General features: G+C 43.4%; 1 protein-coding gene across 7 annotated transcripts in view; it reads left to right on the forward strand.

Annotated features, from left to right (window-relative positions):
* Window positions 1-25,971, forward strand: part of ACOT7 (acyl-CoA thioesterase 7) — a 313,478-nt gene that overhangs the window by 131,593 nt on the left and 155,914 nt on the right. For 6 of the 7 annotated variants that reach the window (XM_073561759.1, XM_073561758.1, XM_073561756.1 and 3 more), the window contains 2 exons: window positions 7,444-7,458; window positions 14,735-14,821. In XM_073561759.1, coding sequence (XP_073417860.1) covers window positions 7,444-7,458; window positions 14,735-14,821 — 102 coding nt within the window. The remainder of the gene's footprint in view (window positions 1-7,443; window positions 7,459-14,734; window positions 14,822-25,971) is intronic. The other variant, XM_073561757.1, reaches the window with a different exon arrangement.

Consider the following 25,971-nt stretch of genomic DNA (forward strand, 5'->3'; position numbering starts at 1 on the left):
GGAAACTAGATTGTGAGCCCCATCTGGGACAGAGCTGTAAAGCGCTGCGGAATATGTTGGCACTATATAAATAAAGAGATTATTATTATTATTATTATTATTAAAGCACTGTGGGATTAATGGCGCTATATAAATGAGTAAAATAAATAATTAAAAATAAATTCTAGTGTTCTCACTGCCATACTTTTTTAATTATTTATGTTTTTTACTATGGGAATTAACTTTTAGCTAGTTGCTAACTACCTGCCTGAGACACATAGTATGACAAACGTGCTTGAATACTCTGTTGTAAAATATATATAACAATATGCAGCAAGTGCTGGTAAGAGATGATAACAAAAACAGGGTATTTAGTTGATACGTTTTTTGCAAAAAATGTTTACGAAGCCACTCCACCAACGTCACGGTATACCCTTCTCGGAGCAGTCCTATCTAATGTATTTAAACCTGACCATGTGAACAGTACCTACATGAGCAGGATTCAGAAAGGTGCTGCCCGGTATGGGCACACTGGGCAAAATGGCTCTTCATGTGCAAGTCCCACAAGAGAGAGGCTGGGATCTCCCAAAGCTTGCATAAGCAAGAAATCAATAAATTAAAAACACATGGGACATGCACAAGAATGAACAGGTCAATGTGAACACCACCCAAAGACTGAGACACAGAAAAAACACATAGTATAACAAACGTGCATGAATACTGTGTTGTAAAATATATATATAACAATATGCAGCAAGTGCTGGTAAAAGATAACAAAAACAGGGTATTTAGTTGATACGTTTTTTGCAAAAAATGTATACGAAGCCACTCCCGCACAGAGTGGTCACTTACTGCTCCTGCCGGCGATTTAGCTGCTCAACGTCAGCAGATCAGCTCTTTCTCTTCCATGCTGCTCTGTCAACTGGGTTCTACTGCAGACATCATTCTGACTGACAGCTGGCTCCCTGCAGTTAGGCAGCAGGGAACCAGATGTCAATCAGCATGACGTTGGCAGTCATGCCCTGTCAACAGAGCAGATTGGAAGAGAAGCTGCTCTGTCAATTTGACATCAGCGAAAGCTTCTGAAATGCCAGCAGGAACGGTCTGTGACTGCTCTGAGCTGGGAGAAATCAACGCTGGGCCCAACAATCAACTATCTGTGTGTCAGTTTTCAGGCATATAGTTAAAAAACCAAAAAATAGTCCTAGATAACAACCCCTTTAAGTCTGACCGAACTTATTAAGAAAGGCTGTGAGTCCTGTTCCACCACCCAGTCACTGTTGATTTATACCTCCTTGTTTAATTCTTCATATCGGAGGCCAATCCGCAGTATGTGTGGTAAGGATAAGCAGGACTTGCAGGCTTTCTTTGACTCCTTTACAGCATTTTATCAGCTTCTTACAAGAGAATACTGAATCAAATAATAGAAAACTATGTTTCCCCGAACTTACCGTTTCCACCTCTGTTCTTTGCAACTCTTAGACAGGAAATCAATGATTCACTGTAAAGAGAACCTGTCACATTGTACATGCCATCTGATCTGTGGACAGCATGGCACAGAGACAGAGAAGCTGAGTGGAATGATATATGGATTTATGGGAAAATTTTAAGTGTAACTTGTATTTTGTTCATTGAAATCCCTGGTGTTTGTATGTATAAGTCCAGTGGGCAGGCCTACTAGTGATTGACAGCTATTTTGCAGGCACAGTCGTACAGGAAAGCCTGTCAATCACTAGTAGGACCGCCTACTGGATTCATGCTACAAACACCAGGGATTTCAATTAATAAAATGCAAGTTTTGGTGAATCTTTTCCTATATATGTATAATCTGCTCAGCTCCTCTTGCTCCATAACCTCCTGCCTGCAGACCAGATGGCATTTTTAACATGACATAATCCCTTTAACTATTTCCATTGCCTCACTGTTAATTTGTGTATGTAAATCCAGTCAGTAGCTATCTCCGTAAACTGAGATCATCCCCTAAATCTCTCATGATTTTTTAGAACCTAAAAATGGCACAAATCAAATCTGCTGTTGTAACCTGAAACCTGTGATATGACACTGATCGCTGAGGGAGGGGGCGTTGTCGGCGCATCGTCTGGTGTTTGTTTTCTGTGAAGACTTCAGTAAACAGAAACCACGTGAATCTGATCCCACATTCCAAATACAACATTTTAGTACTTTGTACATTGAGAGCGACGTTTGCGATCTCTGTGGTAACCAGATCTCATCAGCAGCTGGCGCCGGTGTTTATTGCTTTTGCAGTTCCTGTGGATATTGACACCAGTGAGTAATACAAAAAATATTGGTGACTTATATAGCAGGAAGTCTAACATTTACTAGATAGATAGATATGGATCGTAACTGGTAATGCGGCCGGGCTCGTGGCTGATCGCTCCGATTACCGAGATTTTCCATTTCTTACATAACGGGGGCTTCACTGTGGGTATCCATTACAGAATGTTAAAGGACAGCTTAACTAGCAATTCCCAAATGTTATTGTAGGGTGAGAATCGGACGTCACGTCGCTGCTATGCAGGCCTTTATTTATTTAAAGGGGTTGTTTACTTTGGGCAATTCCTTTTTGTGCCTTTCCGCTGGTATCTTAGGGATCAATTATATTTTGGGAAATCTATCACAAAGCGTTTAATTTCCCAATGGCACTAACATGGGGAAGAATTAGCATGCAAATTTAGCCCATTGACATCCATTTAGTGGGGCCCTCTATAGAGAGGCACAGCCATTTGGCTCATCTGCAGCTCATTCATGGAGGTCTCCTTTCTTTTAAAGGGGGTGTCTGGTACAAAGACGTTATTCACAGGATAGGTGGTGACTTACTGATGGGTGGGGGTCTGATTGCTGGAACCCCCTGTGATCGGCTGGACATGATCGACCATCGCCCCTTTCATTCCTTATGGCACTGACGAGTGCTGCGGCAACCCTATAATGAGTGAAGCATCAGTCAGACATATGACCTACTGCTCCATTCATTCCTTGTATTACTGCCGAGTGCTTTGGAAACCCCATAATGAATGGAGCATCAGACAGACATCCAACCTGCCGCTCCATTCATTCCTTATGGCACTGCCAAGTGCTGCGGAAACCCCATAATGAGTGAAGCGTTAGACAGATATGCAACCTACTCTCCATTCATTCCTTATGGTACTGCTGAATGCTGCGGCAACCCCCTAATGAGTGAAGCATCAGTCACACATCTGACCTACTGCTCCATTCATTCCTTATGGCACTGCCGAGAAATGTGGCAACCCCATAATGAGTGAAGCATCAGTCAGACATCTGACCTACTGCTCCATTCATTCCTTATGGCACTGCCGAGTGCTGCGGAAACCCCATAATGAGTGAAGCATCAGTCAGACATCTGACCTACTGCTCCATTCGTTCCTTATGGCACAGCAGAGTGCTGCGACAACCCCATAATGAATAGAGCATCAGTCAGGCATCCAACCTTCTGCTCCATTCATTCCTTATGGCACAGCCGAGTGCTGCAGCAACCCCATAATGAGTGAAGCATCAGTCAGACATCCGACCTACTGCTCCATTCTTTCCTTATGGCACAGCCGAGTGCTGCAGCATCACCATAATGAATGGAGCATCAGTCAGACATCCGACCTACTGCTCCATTCATTCTTTATGGCACCTTCGAGTGCTGCGAAAACCCCATAATGAATAGAGCATCAGTCAGACATACGACCTTTTGCTCCATTCATTCCTTATTGCACTGCCGAATGCTGCAGCAACCCCATAGTGAGTGAAGCATCAGTCAGATATCTGACCTACTGCTCCATTCATTCCTTATGGCACAGCCGAGTGCTGCAGCAACCCCATAATGAGTCAAGCATCAGTCAGATATCTGACCTACTGCTCCATTCATTCCTTATGGCACAGCCGAGTGCTGCAGCAACCCCATAATGAGTGAAGCATCAGTCAGACATCCGACCTACTGCTCCATTAATTCCTTATGGCACAGCCGAGTACTGCAGCAACCCCATAATGAATAGAGCATCAGTCAGATATCCGACCTACTGCTCCATTCATTCCTTATGGCACAGCCGAGTGCTGCGGCAACCCCATAATGAATAGAGCATCAGTCAGACATCCGACCTACTGCTCCATTCATAGAATCATAGAATCGTAGAGTTGGAAGGGACCTCCTGGGCCATCTGGTCCAACCCCCTGCTCAAAGCAGGATTCGCTAAATCATCCCAGTCAGATGTCTGTCCAGCCTCTGTTTGAAGACTTCCATTGAAGGAGAACTCACCACTTCTCGTGGCAGCTTGTTCCACTCATTGATCACTCTAACTTTCAAAAAGTTTTTTCTAATATCTAATCTGTATCTCCTCCCATTCGGTTTCATCCCATTGCTTCTAGTCTTTCCTTGTGCAAATGAGAATAAAGTTGATCCTTCTACAATGTGACAGCCCTTTAGATATTTGTAGACAGCTATTAAGTCTCCTCTCAGTCTTCTCTTTAGCAAACTAAACATCCTGCAACCTTTCCTCATAAGACAGGGTTTGCAGACCGGTCACCATTCTGGTCGCTCTTTTCTGAACTTGCTCCAGTTTGTTGATGTCTTTTTTAAAATGTGGTGCCCAAAACTGGACACAATATTCCTGATGAGGTCTGACCAAAGAGGAGTAGAGGGAAATAATGACTTCACGTGATCTAGACTGTATGCTTCTGTTAATACATCCTAGAATTGCATTTGCCTTTTTTGCTGCTGCATCACACTGTTGACTCATATTCAGTCTGTGATCTATTAGTATACCCAAGTCTTTTTCACATGTGCTGTTGCTTAGCCCTATTCCTCCCATTCTGTATATGCTTTTTTCATTTTTATTGCCCAGATGTAGTACTTTGCATTTCTCCCTGTTAAAAACCATTCTGTTAGTTGCTGCCCACTTCTCCAGTTTATTTATATCTTTTTGAATCCTCTCTCTCTCTTCTCTAGTATTAGCTATCCCTCCTAGCTTTGTGTCATCAGCAAATTTAATCAGTTTACCCTCAATTCCTTCATCTAAATCGTTGATAAAGATGTTGAACAATACAGGGCCCAGGACAGAGCCCTGTGGTACCCCACTTGAGACATTCTTCCAACTGGATGTGCAGCCATTTACAACCACTCTTTGGGTCTGATCACTAAGCCAGCTATGAACCCACCTAACAGTTGCCTTGTCCATTCCATACTTAGTCATTTTTCAATAAGGATTGTATGAGATACTTTGTCAAATGCTTTGCTGAAGTCAAGATATACTATATCTACAGCATTTCCTTGATCCACCAAATCAGTGATTCCATCATAGAAGGAAATTAAGTTAGTCTGACATGACTTATTAGTTACAAACCCATGCTGACTCTGTTTAATCACTTCATTCTTATCCAGGTACTGACATACATGTTGTTTAATAATTTGTTCAAAGATCTTTCCTGGTATATGCTGCGGCAACCCCATAGTGAGAGGAATATCAGTCAGACATACAACCTTCTGCTCCATTCATTCCTTATGGCACAGCCGAGTGCTGCGGCAACCCCATAATGAGTGAAGCATCAGTCAGACATCCGACCTACTGCTCCATTCATTCCTTATGGCACAGCCGAGTGCTGCAGCATCACCATAATGAATGGAGCATCAGTCAGACATCCGACCTACTGCTCCATTCATTCCTCATGGCACAGCCGAGTGCTGCAGCAACCCCATAATGAGTGAAGCATCAGTCAGACATCCGACCTACTGCTCCATTCATTCCTTATGGCACTGCCGAATGCTGCGGCAACCCCATAGTGAGTGGAGTATCAGACAAACATCTGACCTACTGCTCCATTCATTCCTTATGGCACAGCCGAGTGCTGCGAAAAACCCCATAATGAATGGAGTATCAGTCAGACATCCGACCTACTGCTCCATTCATTCCTTATGGCACAGCCGAGTGCTGCAGCAACCCCATAATGAATAGAGCATCAGTCAGACATCTGACCTACTGCTCCATTCATTCCTTATGGCACTGCCGAGTGCTGCGACAACCCCATAATGAGTGAAGCATCAGTCAGACATCTGACCTACTGCTCCATTCATTCCTTATGGCACAGCCGAGTGCTGCGGCAGCCCCATAATGAGTGAAGCATCAGTCAGACATCTGACCACCTGCTCCATTCATTCCTTATGGCACAGCCGAGTGCTGCGACAAACCCATAATGAATAGAGCATCAGACAGATATCCGACCTACTTCTCCATTCATTCCTTATGGCACAGCCGAGTGCTGCAGCAACCCCATAATCAATGAAGCATCAGACATCTGACCTACTGCTCCATTCATTCCTTATGGCACTGCCGAGTGCTGCGGCAACCCCATAATGAATAGAGCATCAGTCAGACATCTGACCTACTGCTCCATTCATTCCTTATGGCACAGCCGAGTGCTGCGACAACCCCATAATGAGTGAAGCATCAGTCAGACATCTGACCTACTGCTCCATTCATTCCTTATGGCACAGCCGAGTGCTGCGACAACCCCATAATGAGTGAAGCATCAGTCAGACATCTGACCTACTGCTCCATTTGTTCCTTATGGCACAGCAGAGTGCTGCGACAACCCCATAATGAGTGAAGCATCAGTCAGACATCTGACCTACTGCTTCATTCATTCCTTATGGCACTGCCGAGTGCTGCGGCAAACCCATAATGAATAGAGCATCAGACAGATATCCGACCTACTGCTCCATTTTGTAATGGGATTAAAGTGTTCTGTCTCTGTCGGGAATAAAAAGAAGAAAAGCTGTTCTTTGCAGGTCTCAGTATTCGGACCCTCACCAATCATTAAGTTATCACCTATGTTGTGGATAGGTGAAACACTTATTTTATCCAGACAACTCCTTTAACTCTGAATTCCCTAGCAGAATTTTTGAAAAAGTTTTCTGCACCAATTAAATAAGTTTTGGATCATAAGAACTTGAGGGCTGCAACCTCTTTGAATTTCACCAGGTATAGCATTTCTACTCACCCAGTGAATAAGGACGTGTCGCATTATCAGGTCAGTAGGGGCGCTGTATTTGTAAAAAAGATCAATAGAGCGTCTGCTCTTTATCTAGCATTTCTACATCTTTCTAGGCATTGGCCATGGTCGCAGTAGTTGGAACCCCACCTATGAGACTACCTTGGTGCTGTAATGGTGGGAATACCCCTATGTTTATAGTAGTTACAGCAGCAGATTGTATAGTAATATTTTATTTTAATTTTCTTAATAGATCCCTTTTCCTAAACTTTACATTAAACCTTCTTATCTAGTATTGTCATCAAATATTCCAGACTACTGAATAATCTGGCGCATATTTTTCATCCCATTAATTGCAACGTTTTGGGTTTTTTTAAATTCTGCATTTTGAGGACCATTGCCCATAATACTTATATTTGGTTTTTTTTTCCTGTTTTTATAATTTTATTGCTTCAGACAGACAAAATAAAGGTAAGTGATCAATATGCAGATATTCTGTAACTGTGCGCATGAATAACGAACACAAAATATCGTACGTTCTACAATAGAAAATGGAATTGTGAGTAACTGAACTGTTTATCAGCACAAGATGAATAATGGCTCAATCAGACGAGAGTATTAAGCTTTCCTGTGCCTTCCATACGCAAAACCGGTATTGTACAGCAGAAAAAACACTGCAGTTCATTGTGGTAGTTCACACAAACCTTTTCATGCACGACTCGATGGTCCGCTTGCAAAAAATCGCATCATGCAGTACTTTGATTCATCTTCCGAATCAGACCAGTCCATTTTAAGTCAATGGTCGTGTAAGAAAGGATCACATACAGGTTACCTTCCATAGGTTACCTGGTTTTCATGCATCCATTACAGTTTTTAACATAGGAAAATGGATTTATTAAATTGTTCATGTACAAACCCAATGTCATACGGAAGTACTAAACTGACATGTGGATGGCACACGGATGTACAAAATGGACATACAGATCGCACACAGAGAAGGAATGTACAGTACATACAGATGCAATACGGATGTAAAAATATGCATTTTTTTTTTCATTATGAAAAATGGACGATTTTACATTTTCTTGTTTGAACCAATCCTCAGTTTCTTCCTGAAAATGATTGCAATCACAAATTCTTTGGTATTATTATCTTCATTTAATTTGTTTTAAATGAAAAAACACAAAAGAGAATGAAGCAAAAAGCAAAACATTGATCATTTCACACAAAACGCCAAAAATGGGCCAGACAAAAGTATTGGCACCCTCAGCCTAATACTTGGTTGCACAACCTTTAGCCAAAATAACTGCGACCAACCGATTCCGGTAACCATCAATGAGTTTCTTACAATGCTCTGCTGGAATTTTAGACCATTCTTCTTTGGCAAACTGCTCCAGGTCTGTGATATTAGAAGGGTGTCTTCTCCAAACTGCCATTTTTAGATCTCTCCACAGGTGTTCTATGGGATTCATGTCTGGACTCATTGCTGGCTACCTCAGAAGTCTCCAGTGCTTTCTCTCAAACCATTTTCTAGTACTTTTTGAAGTGTGTTTTGGGTCATTGTCCTGCTGGAAGACCCATGACCTCTCAGGGAGACCCAGCTTTCTCACACTGGGCCCTACATTATGCTGCAAAATTTGTTGGTAGTCTTCAGACTTCATAATGCCATGCACACGGTCAAGCAGTCCAGTGCCAGAGGCAGCAAAGCAACTCCAAAACATCAGGGAACCTCCGCCATGTTTTACTGTAGGGACTGTGTTCTTTTCTTTGAATGCCTCTTTTTTTCTCCTGTAAGCTCTATGTTGATGCCTTTGCCCAAAAAGCTCTACTTTTGTCTCATCTGACCAGAGAACATTCTTCCAAAACATTTTAGGCTTTTTCAGGTAAGTTTTCACAAACTCCAGCCTGGCTTTTTTATGTCTCGGGGTAAGAAGTGGGGTCTTCCTGGGTCTCCTACCATACAGTCCCTTTTCATTCAGACGCCGATGGATAGTACGGGTTGACACTGTTGTACCCTCGGACTGCAGGGCAGCTTGAACTTGTTTGGATGTTAGTCAAGGTTCTTTATCCAACATCTTGCGTTGAAATCTCTTGTCAATTTTTCTTTTCCGTCCACATCTAGGGAGGTTAACCACAGTGCCATGGGCTTTAAACTTCTTGATGACACTGCGCACGGTAGACACAGGAACATTCAGGTCTTTGGAGATGGACTTGTAGCCTTGAGGTTGCTCATGTTTCCTCACAATTTGGTTTCTCAAGTCCTCAGTCAGTTCTTTGGTCTTCTTTCTTTTCTCCATGCTCAATGTGGTACACACAAGGACACAGGTCAGAGGTTGAGTCAACTTTAATCCATGTCAACTGGCTGCAAGTGTGATTTAGTTATTGCCAACACCTGTTAGGTGCCACAGGTAAGTTACAGGTGCTGTTAATTACACAAATTAGAGAAGCATCACATGATTTTTCGAACAGTGCCAATACTTTTGTCCACCCTCTTTTTTATGTTTGGTGTGGAATTATATCCAATTTGGCTTTAGGACAATTCTTTTTGTGTTTTTTCATTTAAGACAAATTAAATGAAGATAATAATACCAAAGAATTTGTGTTTGCAATCGTTTTCAGAAAGAAACTGAGTATTATCTGACAGAATTGCAGGGGTGTCAATACTTTTGGCCACAACTGTAAATCCACTTATTTGCTGATCCAGGTTTTTGGCCAGTGTTATATTTGGGATCTGTATTCTTGTGTTATACGATATCTAGCCTCATGCTGGTTTTCTGTAACCGTATCCAGCTTTTCCTGCAAGACCTATTCATTATGAGAAAGTAAGAATAAATAAAGATGCTTCATGGAATAACACATCAGTGTGTAAGAATCCCTCAGGAGGCCTCGGCATGGATATGCACTTACCTTGTGAGGAGGTCCAGCAGGAATGGTCAGTCTGTAGGGTGATGGAGGGTTGGAAGGAACCAAGGATCCAGGCTACAGTGGTTCCATACAGCTTAGAAGCCGCTGTGGCCGTCCTGACCTATGGACATACAGTATACCGTATTATTTTGATTATAAGACGCACTTTTTTCCTCCAAATTTGACACAACAATGTGACTAAATACAATATCTATGCAGTGTTCTATTACATACACACCGTTCTTGTTAATTGATTCCTTTATGTGTCAGCATAATGGGCGTCACTCTCGGTACTAGGTCCATCAACGTCGTAGTCTGTGTGCTCGACGCACTGGCCGTCTCTTGTCCCTGAAGCACTGCCCCAGCCCACACCCTGTATAATATGTTTGCGCTGGAAGTAACATCCCAGAGGAATGGTCAGCTGAATCGTCTCCTGAGCCTGGTTCGGAACTGGTCGCGGTCTCCTACTGGTGCTGCTGCGTATCTTCTACTGGCGCTGCGTACGTATCTTCTACTGGTGCTGCATACGTATCTTCTACTGGCACTGCGTACGTATCTTCTACTGGCGCTGCTTACGTATCTTCTACCTACGCCGGGTATGGATCTGCTACAAGCGCTGCTTACGTATCTTCTACTGGCGCTGCTTACATATCTTCTACTGGCGCTGCTTACGTATCTTCTACCTGCACCGGGTATGGATCTGCTACTAGCGCTGCTTACGTATCTTCTACTGGCGCTGCTTACATATCTTCTACTAGCGCTGCTTACGTATCTTCTACCTGCGCCGGGTATGGATCTGCTACTAGCGCTGCTTAAGTATCTTCTACTGGCGCTGCTTACGTATCGTCTACCAGCGCCAGGTATGGATCTGCTACTAGCGCTGCTTACGTATCTTCTACTGGCGCTGTTTACGTATCTTCTACCAGTGCCGGGTATGGATCTGCTACTAGCACTGCTCATGGATCTTGTACTGTCATTGTTCACAAATATTCTACTGACGCTGCTACAGACTTGGGGCATGGATTTTTCTCACAGCTCAGGTCTTCGCCGACATTTGACTGCTCTTGGATCCTACTATGGCGATGGTGGTTGTAAGCCCACTCTGCAGCCAAACGTCTTGCCTGGTCTAGGTTCTGGCACAAAGTCCCTCTTCTTAGCTCGGCCTTTTGTAATTATTATCTGCGACATGGGTGTAACCTGACCTGGTGTCCTCTTTAAATTCTTCCTATGGGAACATAGTTTCCCACTTTTAATCTACAACTACTGTAATTCTTTCTTTACTTTCACTTTCACCTTTGAACAGCAGATGGCAATGTTCCCTTGTAATTACTCAGCTAGGCATCAACTTCAACTGTATTCTTCTCTCTTGTCCACTTCCTTACACATACATATTGGCCACCCAGTTTGAAGGTGACTTTAGAGGTTATAATTTACCACTGAGGTCTAATTCTTATAATACGATTTACAAATAACATTTTAGACCTTATGAATAATATTTCATATATATAGAAAGAGAACAGTAAGGATCACAATGCAGTAATATATAGATATTGACATATTTGTATAGATGGAGGGTGACCCCCAGAACCATGTTTTCTTATTTGTCAAAAATAACCAACTACCTGTCTACTCAATCCTCTGTAGCCTTAACGGTTACTCCTAAGATAGTAAGTTATCCCCTATTTTATCCTATTCAGCAGTTGGACCCCCAAGGATTCTAAGAATGGGGCTCGAGAACCGGGATCTGCATAGCTGGATCTTGAACAGAGCGGAGGTGTGCAAGCTCAACCTCCACTCCAGTCATTGTTTATAGGACTATCAGAGAAATCCGAGCACGGCGCTCTTCTATTTCTGGTAGTCCCATAGACAGTGAATGAAGCAAAGGTTGTGCATGTGCTCCTACGCTTCATTCAAGATGCAGTTCTGCAGAGTCCAGTTTCTTGGTACCCAGCATTTGCACACCCCACCATAAATAAGTTTTCCATTATCTGTAGCTCAGGGATTACCGTATTATCTTTGGAATAACCCTTTAAAAGCTCTTTATAAAACACATAAGCAAAAGAGCTTTTCCTTACAATTATCTTTACTTTTTGATAGCAGATGGCTTGGTTAGAGTGAAATTTCTCCTCCCTCATTTCTCTGTACATAATTCTTTGTGTTACAAATTGCCAAATTTAATGTGACAATTATCTCCACTGCTTTGTAGTGATCAATCCCTAGTACAATAGACAAGCGTTATCTGTGCCCTGCGACTACAGGCGTGATGTCACTTTACCCATGTAAAGCCTGAATCAACCCTCGCCAGTCTTCACGGTGCATGCACTTTAATTGATTCAGGTGAATCATATTCATGTAACCGGACGCAGTGTCAGACGCTGCTCTCTGATGATATTAGACTGCTTGTTTTAGCATGCCAAGAAGACAATTCCTCCGAGTGAATTACAGCAATTTATCCGTTCACTGCAGCTATCACCGAGGGTTGTCATTGGGTATAGCAGGCGCTAACAAAATCCTTCTCACTCGGCAAATGAAGGCAAACCATTGAATAGCTCAGCCTCATTCAGTATGATACGCCTGGTAGCGCATAGTGTTTAATATGGGTACACTGAGAGCATAATGCACGCCTGCACTGAGATTGGTGCCCACCCGAGAACACAGGAACAAAACTCTGGATCCAGGGTGTGTATACATTACACGATCGCGGTAGTTAAACAGCAGCCAATTTGGCTACATGCAAGCTGATTGGCGGTTGTTTAGTCTTGAGTCTGCATGGGGAAATTGGGAACCCTGATCCCATCTGCATCCAGGCTTCCATCACTGTTTGGATGCTCTGTTCACCTGCTGTTTCTTACACATTAGGCCAAGTCACTTTAATACCACCCAGTATTGTATATGAGGGTTCTTCAGTTGGGTCCCAAGTCTTTTGGCCAAAGCAAATACGCATTGCAAAAAATATATGACCCATTAAGACATTTGTAAGAATTCTTTGCTAAGCCATGTGTAAGGAGACTTATAAGCAATGCTGGAAAAGTAAATATCCATATATCCTCTTCAGAGAGAAAGAGGGCAAGTACTCAAGTGCCACCTATTGGAAGTAGCAATCCGAAAAATTCAATATTGACCTTTCAATGAGCCTTGTCACATGACTTAGGATAAAAGCCAAACCAGACACTCTATTTACAGACACGTGTTTCTGGGTGTTTATACTCATGTGGCAAGACTCATTAAAGGATCGATATTGAGTTTTAGAATTGCAAATTACAATAGGTGGCACTAGCGTTTATTTCTGTTCCTCTCTGAAGAGACAATTTACATATTTATTTTTCTAGAAGACATTTCAAGCCTATAAGTCTCCTTACACCAGCTTGGCACAAGGAGAGACTGAGACCCTCATCAGAGGCCTTTCAACCAGCCAAATCAGACCTCTTACTTTTGTATGGCAATGAGGGGAATTCTACACAAGGGCTGTTGTGTCCCCCAGGATGCACATAGAAACACACTGAACCTGCTGGAGAGCATTGTGATTACAGGCACAGCTGTGGTTACAATGAAAAAAAAAGTTTGAATTTAATTAAACTATTTGACCAAGTCAGATTTAGGAAAACCTGACATGAGCTTTTATATTTGGAGAGATCTGTAGGATGACAGCAGGAGAGATCTCTCCCTCCACTCCGGTTCTTGGGAGTGGCCCATGTCCATGATTCCCATTTAAACTTTCAGTTAAGGTCTGGATGTTTAAGTTTTCCTTTGCAAGCATCAGATTAGGTGCCCTGTGTATGTTAGGTCTGTGTGAGACAGAACACAGCACAGAGCCTGAGAACGCAAACTCATAAACGCAACCAAGAATGATACGGTGGTGCAGTCGCCCATGTCAACAGATTTGATATGGACTGTTAGGGACTATCCGGCAGGAACGGGAGGATAAAATTTGATTTATTTTTCTAAGTTGCCAAAATAAAGACGTTTACGTTGAACTAACCTGGGTCACTGCCTCGTTACTGCACTGTCATGGAAGCCGCTGCATTACACTTTGAGGAGGAGAAAACATCCCGAAACACATGTCTGCATATAGCCTCTGATTTGGCTTTAATCTTAAGGCATGTGGCAAGGCTCATTTTAAAGGGTCGATATTGACTTTTAGAATTGTTACTTCCAATATGTGGTACTACCGTAGAGTTCAAGTCCTCTTCATCTCTTAAGAGTCAGTTTGCTTATTTAACTTCCTATGGGAGCATTGCATGGCCTATAAGTCTCCTTACCAAAGAATTCTTACAAATGAATTAATGGGTGCTACTGTTTGCAGTGTGTATTTACTTTGGCTAATAGAGTTGGGACCCAAGTAAAGGATCCCCGTATACATTAACAAGTAACTTTTAGAGGGCCATAGCGAATCCTGGATGACTGCCCACTCTACTTTGCGAAAATGAATTGTTGCTATCATGATATGTTCTTCATTCTTCCTTTTCTTGGTCTCTTATGGATCAAGTTGCGTTATCCACTATATTTCTCCAATTCCTCCATTCTCCATCCCCCACAGTGATCGCTGATTTTAATCTTGTAACCTCATTTAGCATCATAACTGCAAAGGAGCTTCCACTGCAGCTTCCAGTATCCTGGTACTTACATCCTTGCTCCACTATTACTTCAAAATACCGCAATAAGCTTTTTTTAAGATGTTGCTTGCAGCAGACAATGACTACTGTACTTCATGAATGTCAATAGTCATTATTGATAGCATTACTAATTGCCGGTTTCAGGGGCAGATATGCTGTACCGCCATGCATCGCGTCACTGCCTAGATCTATTCACAAATATCTAATTTTATTATTTTTTTTGTTTTTAGATCAATACACTGTTGGATATAGTCAGTCCAGCCTTATTCATTTAGTGGGACCATCGGATTGTACTCTGCACGGTTTTGTCCATGGAGGTGAGTTCTTGGATATTTTACTATACATTTTACGGTCATAGATACAAGTGGATTGTAAGGAATATCTTCCATATTCCATATATTCTACATACTGCAACTTTGTAACTACAATGCAATAGTTTTTTATTAATTTCTTTTCTAGCTCAGTGTCTGCATGACTTTGGTGTTGTGTGTTTTAAGAAAATGTCACCATTAGACCTGCACAGTTTTCTGATGTAATCTAACAATCTCCCATTATAGGATGTGTCTGACAACAAGCTTGTCAACATTTCCCAGTGACAACCAACAAAACTGTATATAGCCCCGGATAACACATCTGACGGTCTCAGTGGATTTCTTAATCAGTCCTGTGTCTAAGACTAAGGAAATTACACAAACTTGTTTTCTTTACATTTTTTGACATATGATGAAAAACTGGCCATTCAATGGTGCACTGGATCCAAGCTTGTGGTATTTGTTTTTCCTTTGTTCTAAAAAAAAAGTCAAACTTATCATACCGGTTATGGTATACAGTGTTTTTGCTGTATTTTTTTTTTCTATGCAAATTTTCAGCTGCGTTTTACAGTACCAGCAAAGTTTATAAGATTTCAGAAATCTCATGCACACAGCTTGTTTTTTATGCCCTCAGTATTTTGTGCTTTGCTTGGTTTTTGTAGAATAGAACATATCACTTCTATCACACATATCACTTCAGTGATTTTTCAGCATTTTTCACCCATTGAAAATGAAGCTGGTGGTGAAGAAATGCAGTTATCTGGTTTTGCTGCTTTTTTTGTGCCAAATTCTTCTGAAATAGAATATGATTCTTTTTTTTCCCTAAACTTTATCAGCATGCAAAAGAGACAAATGTAGCATTACAAAAAACGTAGCAAAATCAAAGGGAGGGAAGAAAAGGCCGATACAGATAAGCTATGCACACCTGGATAATAATCAATGAAAGTATGCTTTATTGACACAAATGGACAGAACACGGAAATCTAAAACCAAACCAAAAAAAGTGCAAAATAGCCGCACCCCTGAATACACAATAATAAAGCAACCATACGTGAATGGTAATATACTATGGAAGTACAGTGAAGGAAATAAGTATTTTGTAAGTATGCCCACTGACAGAGACATGAACAGTCTATAATTTTAGGGTATGTGCACACATTGCGGATTCGTCTGCAGATCCACAGCAGATTTGGCCCTGCGGATCCGCAGCAGTTTTCCAAGGGATGTACAGTACTATGTTATCCTATGGAAAACAAAAACTTCTGCGTACATGCTGTGGAAAATTCCGCATGTCAATTCTTTGTACAGATTCTGCAGCATTTTTACACCTATTCCATTCTAGGAATCCGCAGGTGTAAAAACGCAGGCTAAATCCACAGGAAATTCACAGTAAATCCGCAGGTAAAACGCAGGCATTTGGACCTGCGGATTCTGCAGATTCCGCGTGGAAAAATCCGCACACGATTCCACAATATGTGCACATACCCTTAAGGGTAGGTTAATTTTAACATTGAGAGATAGAAGATCAAAAATAAAATCCAGAAAATCACACTGTATACATTATATAAATGTATTTGCATTTTGCAGTGAGAAATAAGTATTTGATCCTCTACCAATCATTAAGATTTCTGGCTCCTACAGACCAGTGAGACGCTCCTAATCAACTCGTTACATGCATTAAAGACCGCTATCTTACATAGTCACCTTTATAAAAGACTCCTGTCCATAGACTCAGATAATCAGTCAGACTCTAACCTCTACAACACGGGCAAGACCAAAGAGCTTTATAAGGATGTCAGGGACAAGATCACCTGCACAAAGCTAAAATGGGCTACAAAACCATACGTAAGACGCTGGGTGAGAAGGAGACAACTGTTGGTGCAATAGTAAGAAAATGGCAGAAATACAAAATGTCAATCGACATCGATCTGGGGCACCATGCAAAATCTGACCTCGTGGGGTATCCTTGATCATGAGGAAGGTGAACTTGTTAATGATCTTAAGGCAGCTAGGACCAGAGTCACCAAGAGAACAATTGGTAACACATTAAGCCGTAAAGGTTTCAAATCCTGCAGTTCCTGCAAGGTCCCCCTGCTCAAAAAGGCACATGTGCAGGCCCATCTGAAGTTTGCCAATGAACACTTGGATGATTCTGTGAGTGATTGAGAGAAGGTGCTGTGGTCAGATGAGACAAAAATTTAGCTCTTTGGCATTAACTCAACTTGCCATGTTTGGAGTGAGAGAAATGCTGTCTATGACCCAAAGAACACCGTCCTCGCTGTCAAGCATGGAGGTGGAAACATTATGTTTTGGGCGTGTTTCTCTGCTAAGGCCGCATGACTACTTCACCGCATCAATGGGAGAATGGTGGATGGAGCCATGTACAGTAAAATCCTGAGTGTCAACCTCCTTCCCTCTGCCAAGACATTAAAAATGGGTCGTGGCTGGGTCTTCCAGCAAGGCAATGACCCAAAACATACAGCCAATGCAACAAAGGAGTGGCTTATTCCCAGAGAAAACTTATGTTGGGAGTTCGAGCTCCGAGTTGCCAAGCGACAGCCTCAAAATCTTAATGATTTATGATCTGCAAAGAGGAGTGGACCAAAATTCCTCCTGACATGTGCACAAACTTCATCATCAACTAAAAAAAATGTCTGACTGCTGTGCTGTGCTTGCCAACAAGGGTTTTGACACCAAGTATTAAGTCTTGTTTGCCAGAGGGATCAAACACTTATTTCTCACTGCAAAATGCAAATACATTTATATATGGTAATTTATACAATGAGTTTTTCTGGATTTTATTTTTGATATTCTATCTCTAAATGTTAAAATGAACATATATATATATATATATATATATATATATATAGACTGTTCATGTCTTTGTCAGAGGGCAAACTTACAAAATCAGCAAGGGATCAAATAATTATTTCATTCACTGGACAGTAGATATTAGCTACCGGTGCCAAAAGAATAGCTGGAATGACACAAAGATTGACGATGTTGACAAATAGTCAGTTCAATATGTAGTCAAAGTACATGTGTGACCCATGCTGAGGATCTGGGGAGAGGGGAATAAAGCCAATAGTAGCTGAAATAATCTGGCACTGAAATATAACCTATCGCCAGCTCCCTTATGTCTAATAGCCACTCAAATCAATGATGTCTCATGAGCTAGTACCGTAATAACCATGGTACTGTGTCGCCAAAATAGTACAATATGATGCAAAGTGAGCACATCATGCAATAAGGGCACAGAGATTGTGGCTCAATCTACTTAGTATGTTGCACTATGCATGGATTGCATGAAACAATGAAGGAGCATGGAAACACAATAAGGCAGCAGCATGCGATGTGTGTCGGGATCCTAGAAATTGTGCCTGATCCAGTGGAGGCGGGTAACAACACAGGGAGAAAATGCACCAGATTAAAAAAAATGTGCCAAAGGAAAGACACATGGCCATAGTGAATGGATGTTGAAACAATCAGGGCGCAGGGAGAACCCCACGTGTATTGCTGATGTTCAGCTTCTTCAGTGGAGACCCTGATAAGAAAAAACTATGATGCATGTTTGCTACTACTGTATGCGTACTAAGGCCCCCTACACATGTCCTGATATTTTCGGTACTGGAAAAAATCGTATCTGTGTTATCTGTGTACGTGTGTGTGTCATCTGTGTGGCAGATTTGTGAATGCAGATTTAGCTGAATTTGTTTTGATGGGAGCGATGTCACTCTTGGGAGCGATGTCACTTTTCAAGAGTCCTTGTGTTACCAGTAATGTGGAAAACTCTATATTTCTGCTAACAGATGACGGACCTGAATGAGGACTTATTTTTTTGTGGGTTGAGCAGAAGCTTTTATTGGTGACATTTTGGGGTACAGAATATTTTGGATCAGTTCACATTTATCCTGTGCTCTACATTGAGCACATACATCGGGGTTTCCATGTAAATCTACAAGATCTGTGATTTGGATGAAACCCCTGAGGGATCCATTCACTGTAATGAGACTGCATAGTTACTCTGGACTCCACCTGGCCTCTGTTAGGCAGTATCCAACTTTTCAGACGTGCCCAAAACTGGGGGACGGCATTTTTATGCACGTCTAAAAACATGGACACTGCCGGATCACAGGCCAGACGGCGTCCACAGTGCCTCCATCTGCTTAATTATAGGGAATCTTCCGCCGGGGGTTCCATCTGCATCACGTATTTCAGAGATTTACATGGAAACCCCGATGTAAGCGCTCAGTATAGAGTGCAGGATAAATGCAAGCTGAGCCTGACTGCAATCAGCAAAAAGATCAACAGCAGGCTACGAATTGGCTTTATTTTTTACGCCGTTCCTCATGCACGGTATAAGTGATTAGATGACTTTATTCTTCTGGTCACTGCAATTACATCAATACCAGATTTATATTGTTTTTCTGTTTGGCTGCTGTCACACACTAAAAAAAAACGCGTTTATTGCCATATAAAGTTTTTTGCATCGCCATATTTTGAGAGCTATAATTTTCTTCTAGATTTCTGCCAACTGAGTCATGTGAGTGCTTGTGTTTTGTGGGACAAGTTGTTGTTTTTATTGGTACCATTTTCAGACACATTACATTTTTTGATCGCTTTGTATTCCTATTTTTGGGAGGTAGCAAGAACAAAAACCAACAATTCAGGAATTGTTTTTTGGGAACTTTTTTTTTTAATTTTGTTCCCCGTGTAGTAAAATTGATAAGGCAGCTTTATTTTTCAGGTCAGTGTCATTACAGCAATACCACATTTTATATAATTGTTTTATGTTTTGTCATTTTTACGCAATAAAAACTATTTTATAGAAAAAATATTTGTTTTGCATTGCTTTATTCTGAGAGCTATTGCACTGCAATACATAACACCCAAAAATCGTGCTGGCTGACTCTCCAATCTCCCGCCACTACACCAGCATCATGGGGAACGCCACTCAATACCATAGATGTGAGGGAACAGCACTGCCCGCTATAACCCCCGCAACCGTGTGCCTATTTCATTACACCATAGTGCCAAGCATGGTCAAGACCATCCAATGTGACAATAAGGATCCGACCCACTGTGCTCTGTCTCACCTGTCTGCCTCACAGCATTATTTTACCTTTTATACTTTGTTATATTATACTCATACAGACATTTAACAAGTTTTGTGCTGCACTCAAAACTCCACTAATTGTCATTGGAATTTGTCAGAAAGTTTATTTTCAGGCTCATCACTGAGCTAGTTTTCAGGAAATTTTGTAACTATGTTTGAAATAACATTTAAAGTGGTTTCTGTCAGGAACACCGCACTGCACTTGCTCACTAAGCCAGTGCGCGTGTCCTGAGTAAGACAAACTGTGCTCAGAGATACCTGTGGAGCGGGCAGCAGCAGAGCAGATGCGTGCTTCAGACCCGCAGGACCTGAAGCACATGACTGCTGGGGGCATGGCTAAACTCCCGAGAGCTAGGAGCTGCAGGAAAACTCCTAGAATGGTAACTACGGAACAAAGTTACTAATTGGCATAAACAGGGACATAAACCAGATCAGGCCGGGGTCAAAGCACGAGATAGCACGACAATTACCAAAGGGCTAGACAAAACAGATAGTCAAGACGTAGCCAAGAAGTCAGAAACCAGAGAAGCAGATATACAGTACAGAATCAACAGGCAAACTCACAACGGGGGACGGAACCGGATCAGAACCATATAAGCAAGCTATAAGACAACGAACAGGCACACAGGGGTCAAAACACTCGGCCAAAGGCAAAAGTATAACTGACAGGGATTGGAGTTTCTCAGGGCTATAAAAAGCTCTCATTGAACCAAAGAGAGGCCAAAATAATTAACCCCAGGCGTGCAGGTCAAAGCCTGCACTGAGCTCAAGACATTAACCCCTGACGTGCAGGTCAAAAACCTGCACTGGGATAATGACAGTACCCCCCTCAACGGGTGGCCTCTGGACCCCCAGGCTTCCCTGGGTACTTGGCATGGAAAGCCCGAACCAGGCGATCTGCATGTACAGAGTGAGCAGGGACCCATGAGCGATCCTCCGGTCCATATCCCTTCCAGTGGACCAGGTACTGCAAAGAGCGGCGCACCCGCCGAGAGTCCACAATATGTCCGACCTCATACTCCAAGTGACCCTCCACCAACACTGGAGGAACAACAAGCTCGGAGTCCTCTTTGACAGAACCTACGGATTTCAACAGAGATTTATGGAACACATTGGATATCTTTAAGGAGGCGGGGAGACGCAACCTTTATGCCACCGGGTTGACTATCTCCACAATCTCGTACGGACCAATGAACTTTTGTCCCAAAATAGCCGGCGGTACCTTCAAGTTGATGTTACGTGTGGAAAGCCAAACCTCCCCCAACTGAATCATGTGTCCCGGGGCCCTCTTTTTGTCATCAAAATATTTGTACCTCCCCTGGGCCCGAGAGATATTACGCTGGACTTCAGCCCAGAGGTTTTTTAACCGTTCTACGGACCCCTCTGCCCCTGGACAACCGGAATCCACCCGTGAAAACTCCCCAAAATGAGGATTAAACCCAATAATTGATTAGGAATGGGGACATGTTGGTGGACTGACTCTCCTGGTTGTTAAAAGCGAATTCTGCCAACGGTAACGCATCACACCAATCCTCTTGTCTCACGGAGGTCAAACACCTGAGAATTTGTTCCAGGGATTGATTGATGCGTTCCGTCTGACCATTACTCTCCGGGAGATATGCCGACGAGGAGAGTGAGATGCCCAATTTCATACAGAATGCCCTCCAAAATTTGGCCACAAACTGCACACCTCTGTCAGACACCACATTCAGGGGTACCCCATGCAATCAGACCACATGCTGCACAAACAACCTTGACCATGTTTCTGCTGAGGGTAGTGCTGCCAAGGGAATGAAATGGGCCTGTTTTGAAAACCTATCCACCACCACCCAGATCACGGTATTGCCCCTGGAAGGAGGAAGACCGGTAATAAAATCCATGGAGAGATGAGTCCATGGCCTATCAGGAACTGGTAAAGGTATGAGTTCCCCAGCCGGCCGGTTATGCGAGCTTTTGGAACGGGCACAAACTCCACAAGCAGCAATGAATTTCTTGACATCGGACCCCATTGAAGGCCACCAAAAAACCCTGGCTACTGCCTCTCTAGTAGCCGTGATACCGGGATGAGCACTCAGCCTAGACTCATGAAACTCCTGCAGAAGTCTAGGCCGCATTAAATCTGGAACAAACAATTTATCCCCTGACCTGGTCGTCGGAGCTAGGGCCTGAGCCCTCAAAATTTCTTGTTCCAACTCTGATAAGACCCCCGCCACTACCACCCCTGGAGGAAGAATGGAGGACGGCGGCTCGGGGGGAGACACCGGGTCAAAACTTCTGGACAGGGCATCCGCTTTAACATTTTTGGACCTTGGTCGAAAAGTAATGGAGAATTGAAAGCGTGATAAAAAAAAAAAAAGTGACCAACGGGCTTGTCTAGGAGTAAGCCTCTTAGCAGATTCAAGGCATGCCAAATTTTTGTGATCAGTGATAACAATGATAGGGTGAGCTGCCCCTTCCTTCCAAAAAGTGCCTCCATTCTTCGAATGCCAGCTTGACCGCAAGAAGTTCTCTATTGCCTACATCATAGTTTCTCTCGGCGGATGAGAACTTCTTGGAGAACAAGGCACAGGGTTTGAGATTAGTAAGGGACCCTGGGACAACACTGCCCCCACCGCTACTTCAGAAGCATCCACCTCCACAATAAATGGTTTGGACGGGTCTGGCTGGACCAACACCGGGGCGGACATGAAACATTTCTTAAGAGCTGAGAAGGACTCCTTAGCGAGTTCCGACCAATTTGTTACATCAGCCCCCTTCTGGGTAAGATCTGTGAGTGGTTTAACCACTTGAGAGAAACCTTTAATGAATCTTCAATCTAATGAATAGTTCGCAAATCCCAAGAAGCGCTGGAGCCCCTTGAGATCACGAGGCTGAACCCAGTCTGCGATCGCCAACAGATTCTTAGGGTCCATACGAAACCCCTCACAAGATACAATCAGCCCCAAAAAAGAAAGTTCCTGTATGAAAAATGAACCTTTTTCCAATTTAGCAAACAAGTGGTTCTCCCTGAGTCTCTGGAGAACTGTCTGTAGATGTTGTAAGTGAGACTGACTGTCTGGGGAATACACCAAAATGTCATCCAAATAAATGACAACAAAATGGCCTATCAGGTCAGAAAACACAACATTGATTAAGTTCTGGAAAATAGCGGGGGCATTAGATAACCCAAAGGGCATAAACAGGTTTTCAAAGAGTCCCTCTGATGTGAGGAACGCAGTTTTCCACTCGTCCCCTTCCCGAACTCTTACCAGGTTGTAGGCCCCCCGGAGATCTAATTTGGAGAACAATTGGGCCCCAAATAACTGGTTACATAGGTCTGGGATGAGGGGGACGTGGATAAGTGTTCCTAACCGTTATCTTGCTAAGTTCCCGAAAATCGAGGCACGGCCGCAAACCACCATCTTTCTTCTTCACAATGAAGAATCCTGCTGCCACGGGTGACACAGAAGGACTGATATGCCCTTTACGGAGACTCTCAGCTATGTACTCCTTCATGGCTTGGCGCTCAGGCCCGGGCACATTGAACAATCGAGCCTTAGGTAACTTGGCTCCGGGTACATAGTCAATGCGACAATCGTAGGGTCTATGTGGTGGCAGCGCCTCAGCCTCACTTTCGGAAAATACGTCTTCGAAATCCTTCAGGTACTCCGGAATACCTTCCAGACCGACAGACGACACAGATACGGTTTTAACAGAGCTAACAAGAGGCCCCAGGTTACAACATTTATCTTTACATCCCCGTTGAGTGATCTCTCCCATCACCCAATCAATGGTAGGATTATGGCACTGTAGCCAAGGCATCCCCAGTACGAGTCCTGCAGGCAAGTTATCTAACACAAGACAAGTTAATTTTTCCACATGAGTGGAACCCACTTTCAGAGAAAAAAGTTCAGACCTGAAACAGATACCGTCCCGGGTAAGAGAGGACGAGTTAATTGCCACAAGTTTAACAGGATCCTGAAGCCTGACTGTCCCTATCTTATTAAGAGTCATAATCCGGGCATCAATCAGGTTAACAGCAGAGCCACAGTCAACAAAGGCGGTAGTCTGAACAGGACCATCACCAAGTTCCAGTTCCACCCGAAGCACAATTTTTGCAAGTGAGGAAAAAGGTACCTGAAGGTCTGGGTAGCCTCCTCGACTACTACCCAGACCTAGTCGTTTCCCACCACCTTGGAGGATGACAGACAGGAGGGGCAGTCCTTCTTCCAATGTCCAGATTCCCCACAATAGAAGCACAACTGCTTCTCCCGGCGGCGTCGTCTTTCCTTCTCATCACAGGTGACAACTGGGTCTCAACTCCACTGGAGAATGATGTTTCAAGTTGCATAACACCTTTTGCCTGCAGTCTGCGATCCATGCGAACCGCTTGGGTCATGGCATCCTCCAGGGAGTCAGGTGGAGAATGGAATGCCAGGGCATCCTTCAGACGTTCACACAGGCCTCTACGGAACAGCCCCCGAAGGGCGGCATCAATCCAAGAAATCTCGGCTGCCCAACGTCTAAATTCAGAACAGAACCACTCGGCCGAGTGCTTCCCCTGACAGACACTCATCACCTTGTCCTCAGCCAAATGCACTCTATCTGGCTCATCGTAAATAAGCCCTAAGGCCTCAAAAAACGCATCCACAGTAATTCTCTCCGGGGCAGAAGAGGAAAGAGAAAATGCCCAGACTTGTGGGGACCCTGTTATGAGCTCATTTTCTGCTCCACCAGTTGAGAGTTCCCCTTCCATTCTCCCTCTGGTGGTGACAGGAGGTAGTGAGGTTGGTTTAAGTGGTAGTGATCTGCCACCTGGTGAGGAAGATAACGATTGGATCTCTGGAGTATTCGACTGGATATAAGACAGCCGACGCCCTATCCTGTTGCTGTTGATTCAGTTTGCTTCTCAGGTCTAGGACTCAGCTCTGTTCCAGTCTTCTCAAGATAAGTTTGTTTTTTCCTAATATTCACACTTGCTCTTGTTGGTCTTTTCAATTTTTGGGTGGTCAGCCTGAATTTCCACTCTTATTTGCCAAATTGCCTTTTTTTTGTCCCTTATTAGATTGGTCTCTTTTTGCTCAGTCTCAGAATATTTCAGAGTGCTGATATAGTGGGAGAAGTCTAGTGACTTCAGGGTTAATTTTGCTATCAGTTGTGTTGGACATTTTGTAGGGTTTTTTGGCAGACTGCAGACAGTGTCTTTCCTTTCTAGTTAGTTTGGCCCCATCGTTTGCTCAGCCTATTTTCCTGCCTTTGTGTTTTCATCTTGCTTCACCGTCAATACATATGGGGGGCTGTCTCTCCTTTGGGGTCTGCTCTTGGGCAGTTAGTTTTCCTCTTTTCCTGCTTTAGGCTTATTTAGTTCTCCGGTTGTGATGAGGAGTCTAGGACCACCGTCGGAACGCTGCACGACTGCTGCTAGTTGCGTGTTAGGATCAGGGGTCTGCAGTCTGCATAGTTACCAACCTCTTTGGTTTTCTGAGACTTAGCTTGTGTTGTTTTTTATTTCCTCCTCGGCTACCCTTTCATAACAGGACCCCTAAGCAGGGACATAACCACGCCCACCCTCTGTTTCTCATCCCCAGAGGAACGGGGTCTCAAGGAGAAAAGGAGTTTACAGCCCTCTTTAAATGCTCTAAATTCAGTTTTGTCACCAGCAAATGTGTCTGGTAACTTAACCGGGGATTCGGGTGGCACTAAAATGAGATCTCTATTCCCCACCTGCTGAAAGCCTGCGGAAAGCGCCCCCTGAACCAAGTCTGCAACCTGCCGTTGGGACTGGGCCAGAGTTTGGTATCCAATCTTAGCTTCTGCAGCGACTGAGTCAAGCATTGCACCTGCTCAGATAAGGCATGCATTGGGTCCGTGCTGCAGAAGTGAGAGAGAAAAAAAAAAAGTTCACGGTCAGTTATAATGTCAGGAACACCGCACTGCAGTTGCTCACTGAGCCAGTGCGCGTATCCTGAGTAAGACAAACTATGCTCAGAGATACCTGTGGAGCGGGCAGCAGCAGAGAATATGCGTGCTTCAGACCCGCAGGACCTGAAGCACGTGACTG

The sequence above is a fragment of the Dendrobates tinctorius genome, unplaced genomic scaffold, assembly GCF_039654945.1.
Source record: "Dendrobates tinctorius isolate UK_male_01 unplaced genomic scaffold, ASM3965494v1 ptg000326l, whole genome shotgun sequence".
Classification (NCBI taxonomy): Eukaryota; Metazoa; Chordata; class Amphibia; order Anura; family Dendrobatidae; genus Dendrobates; species Dendrobates tinctorius.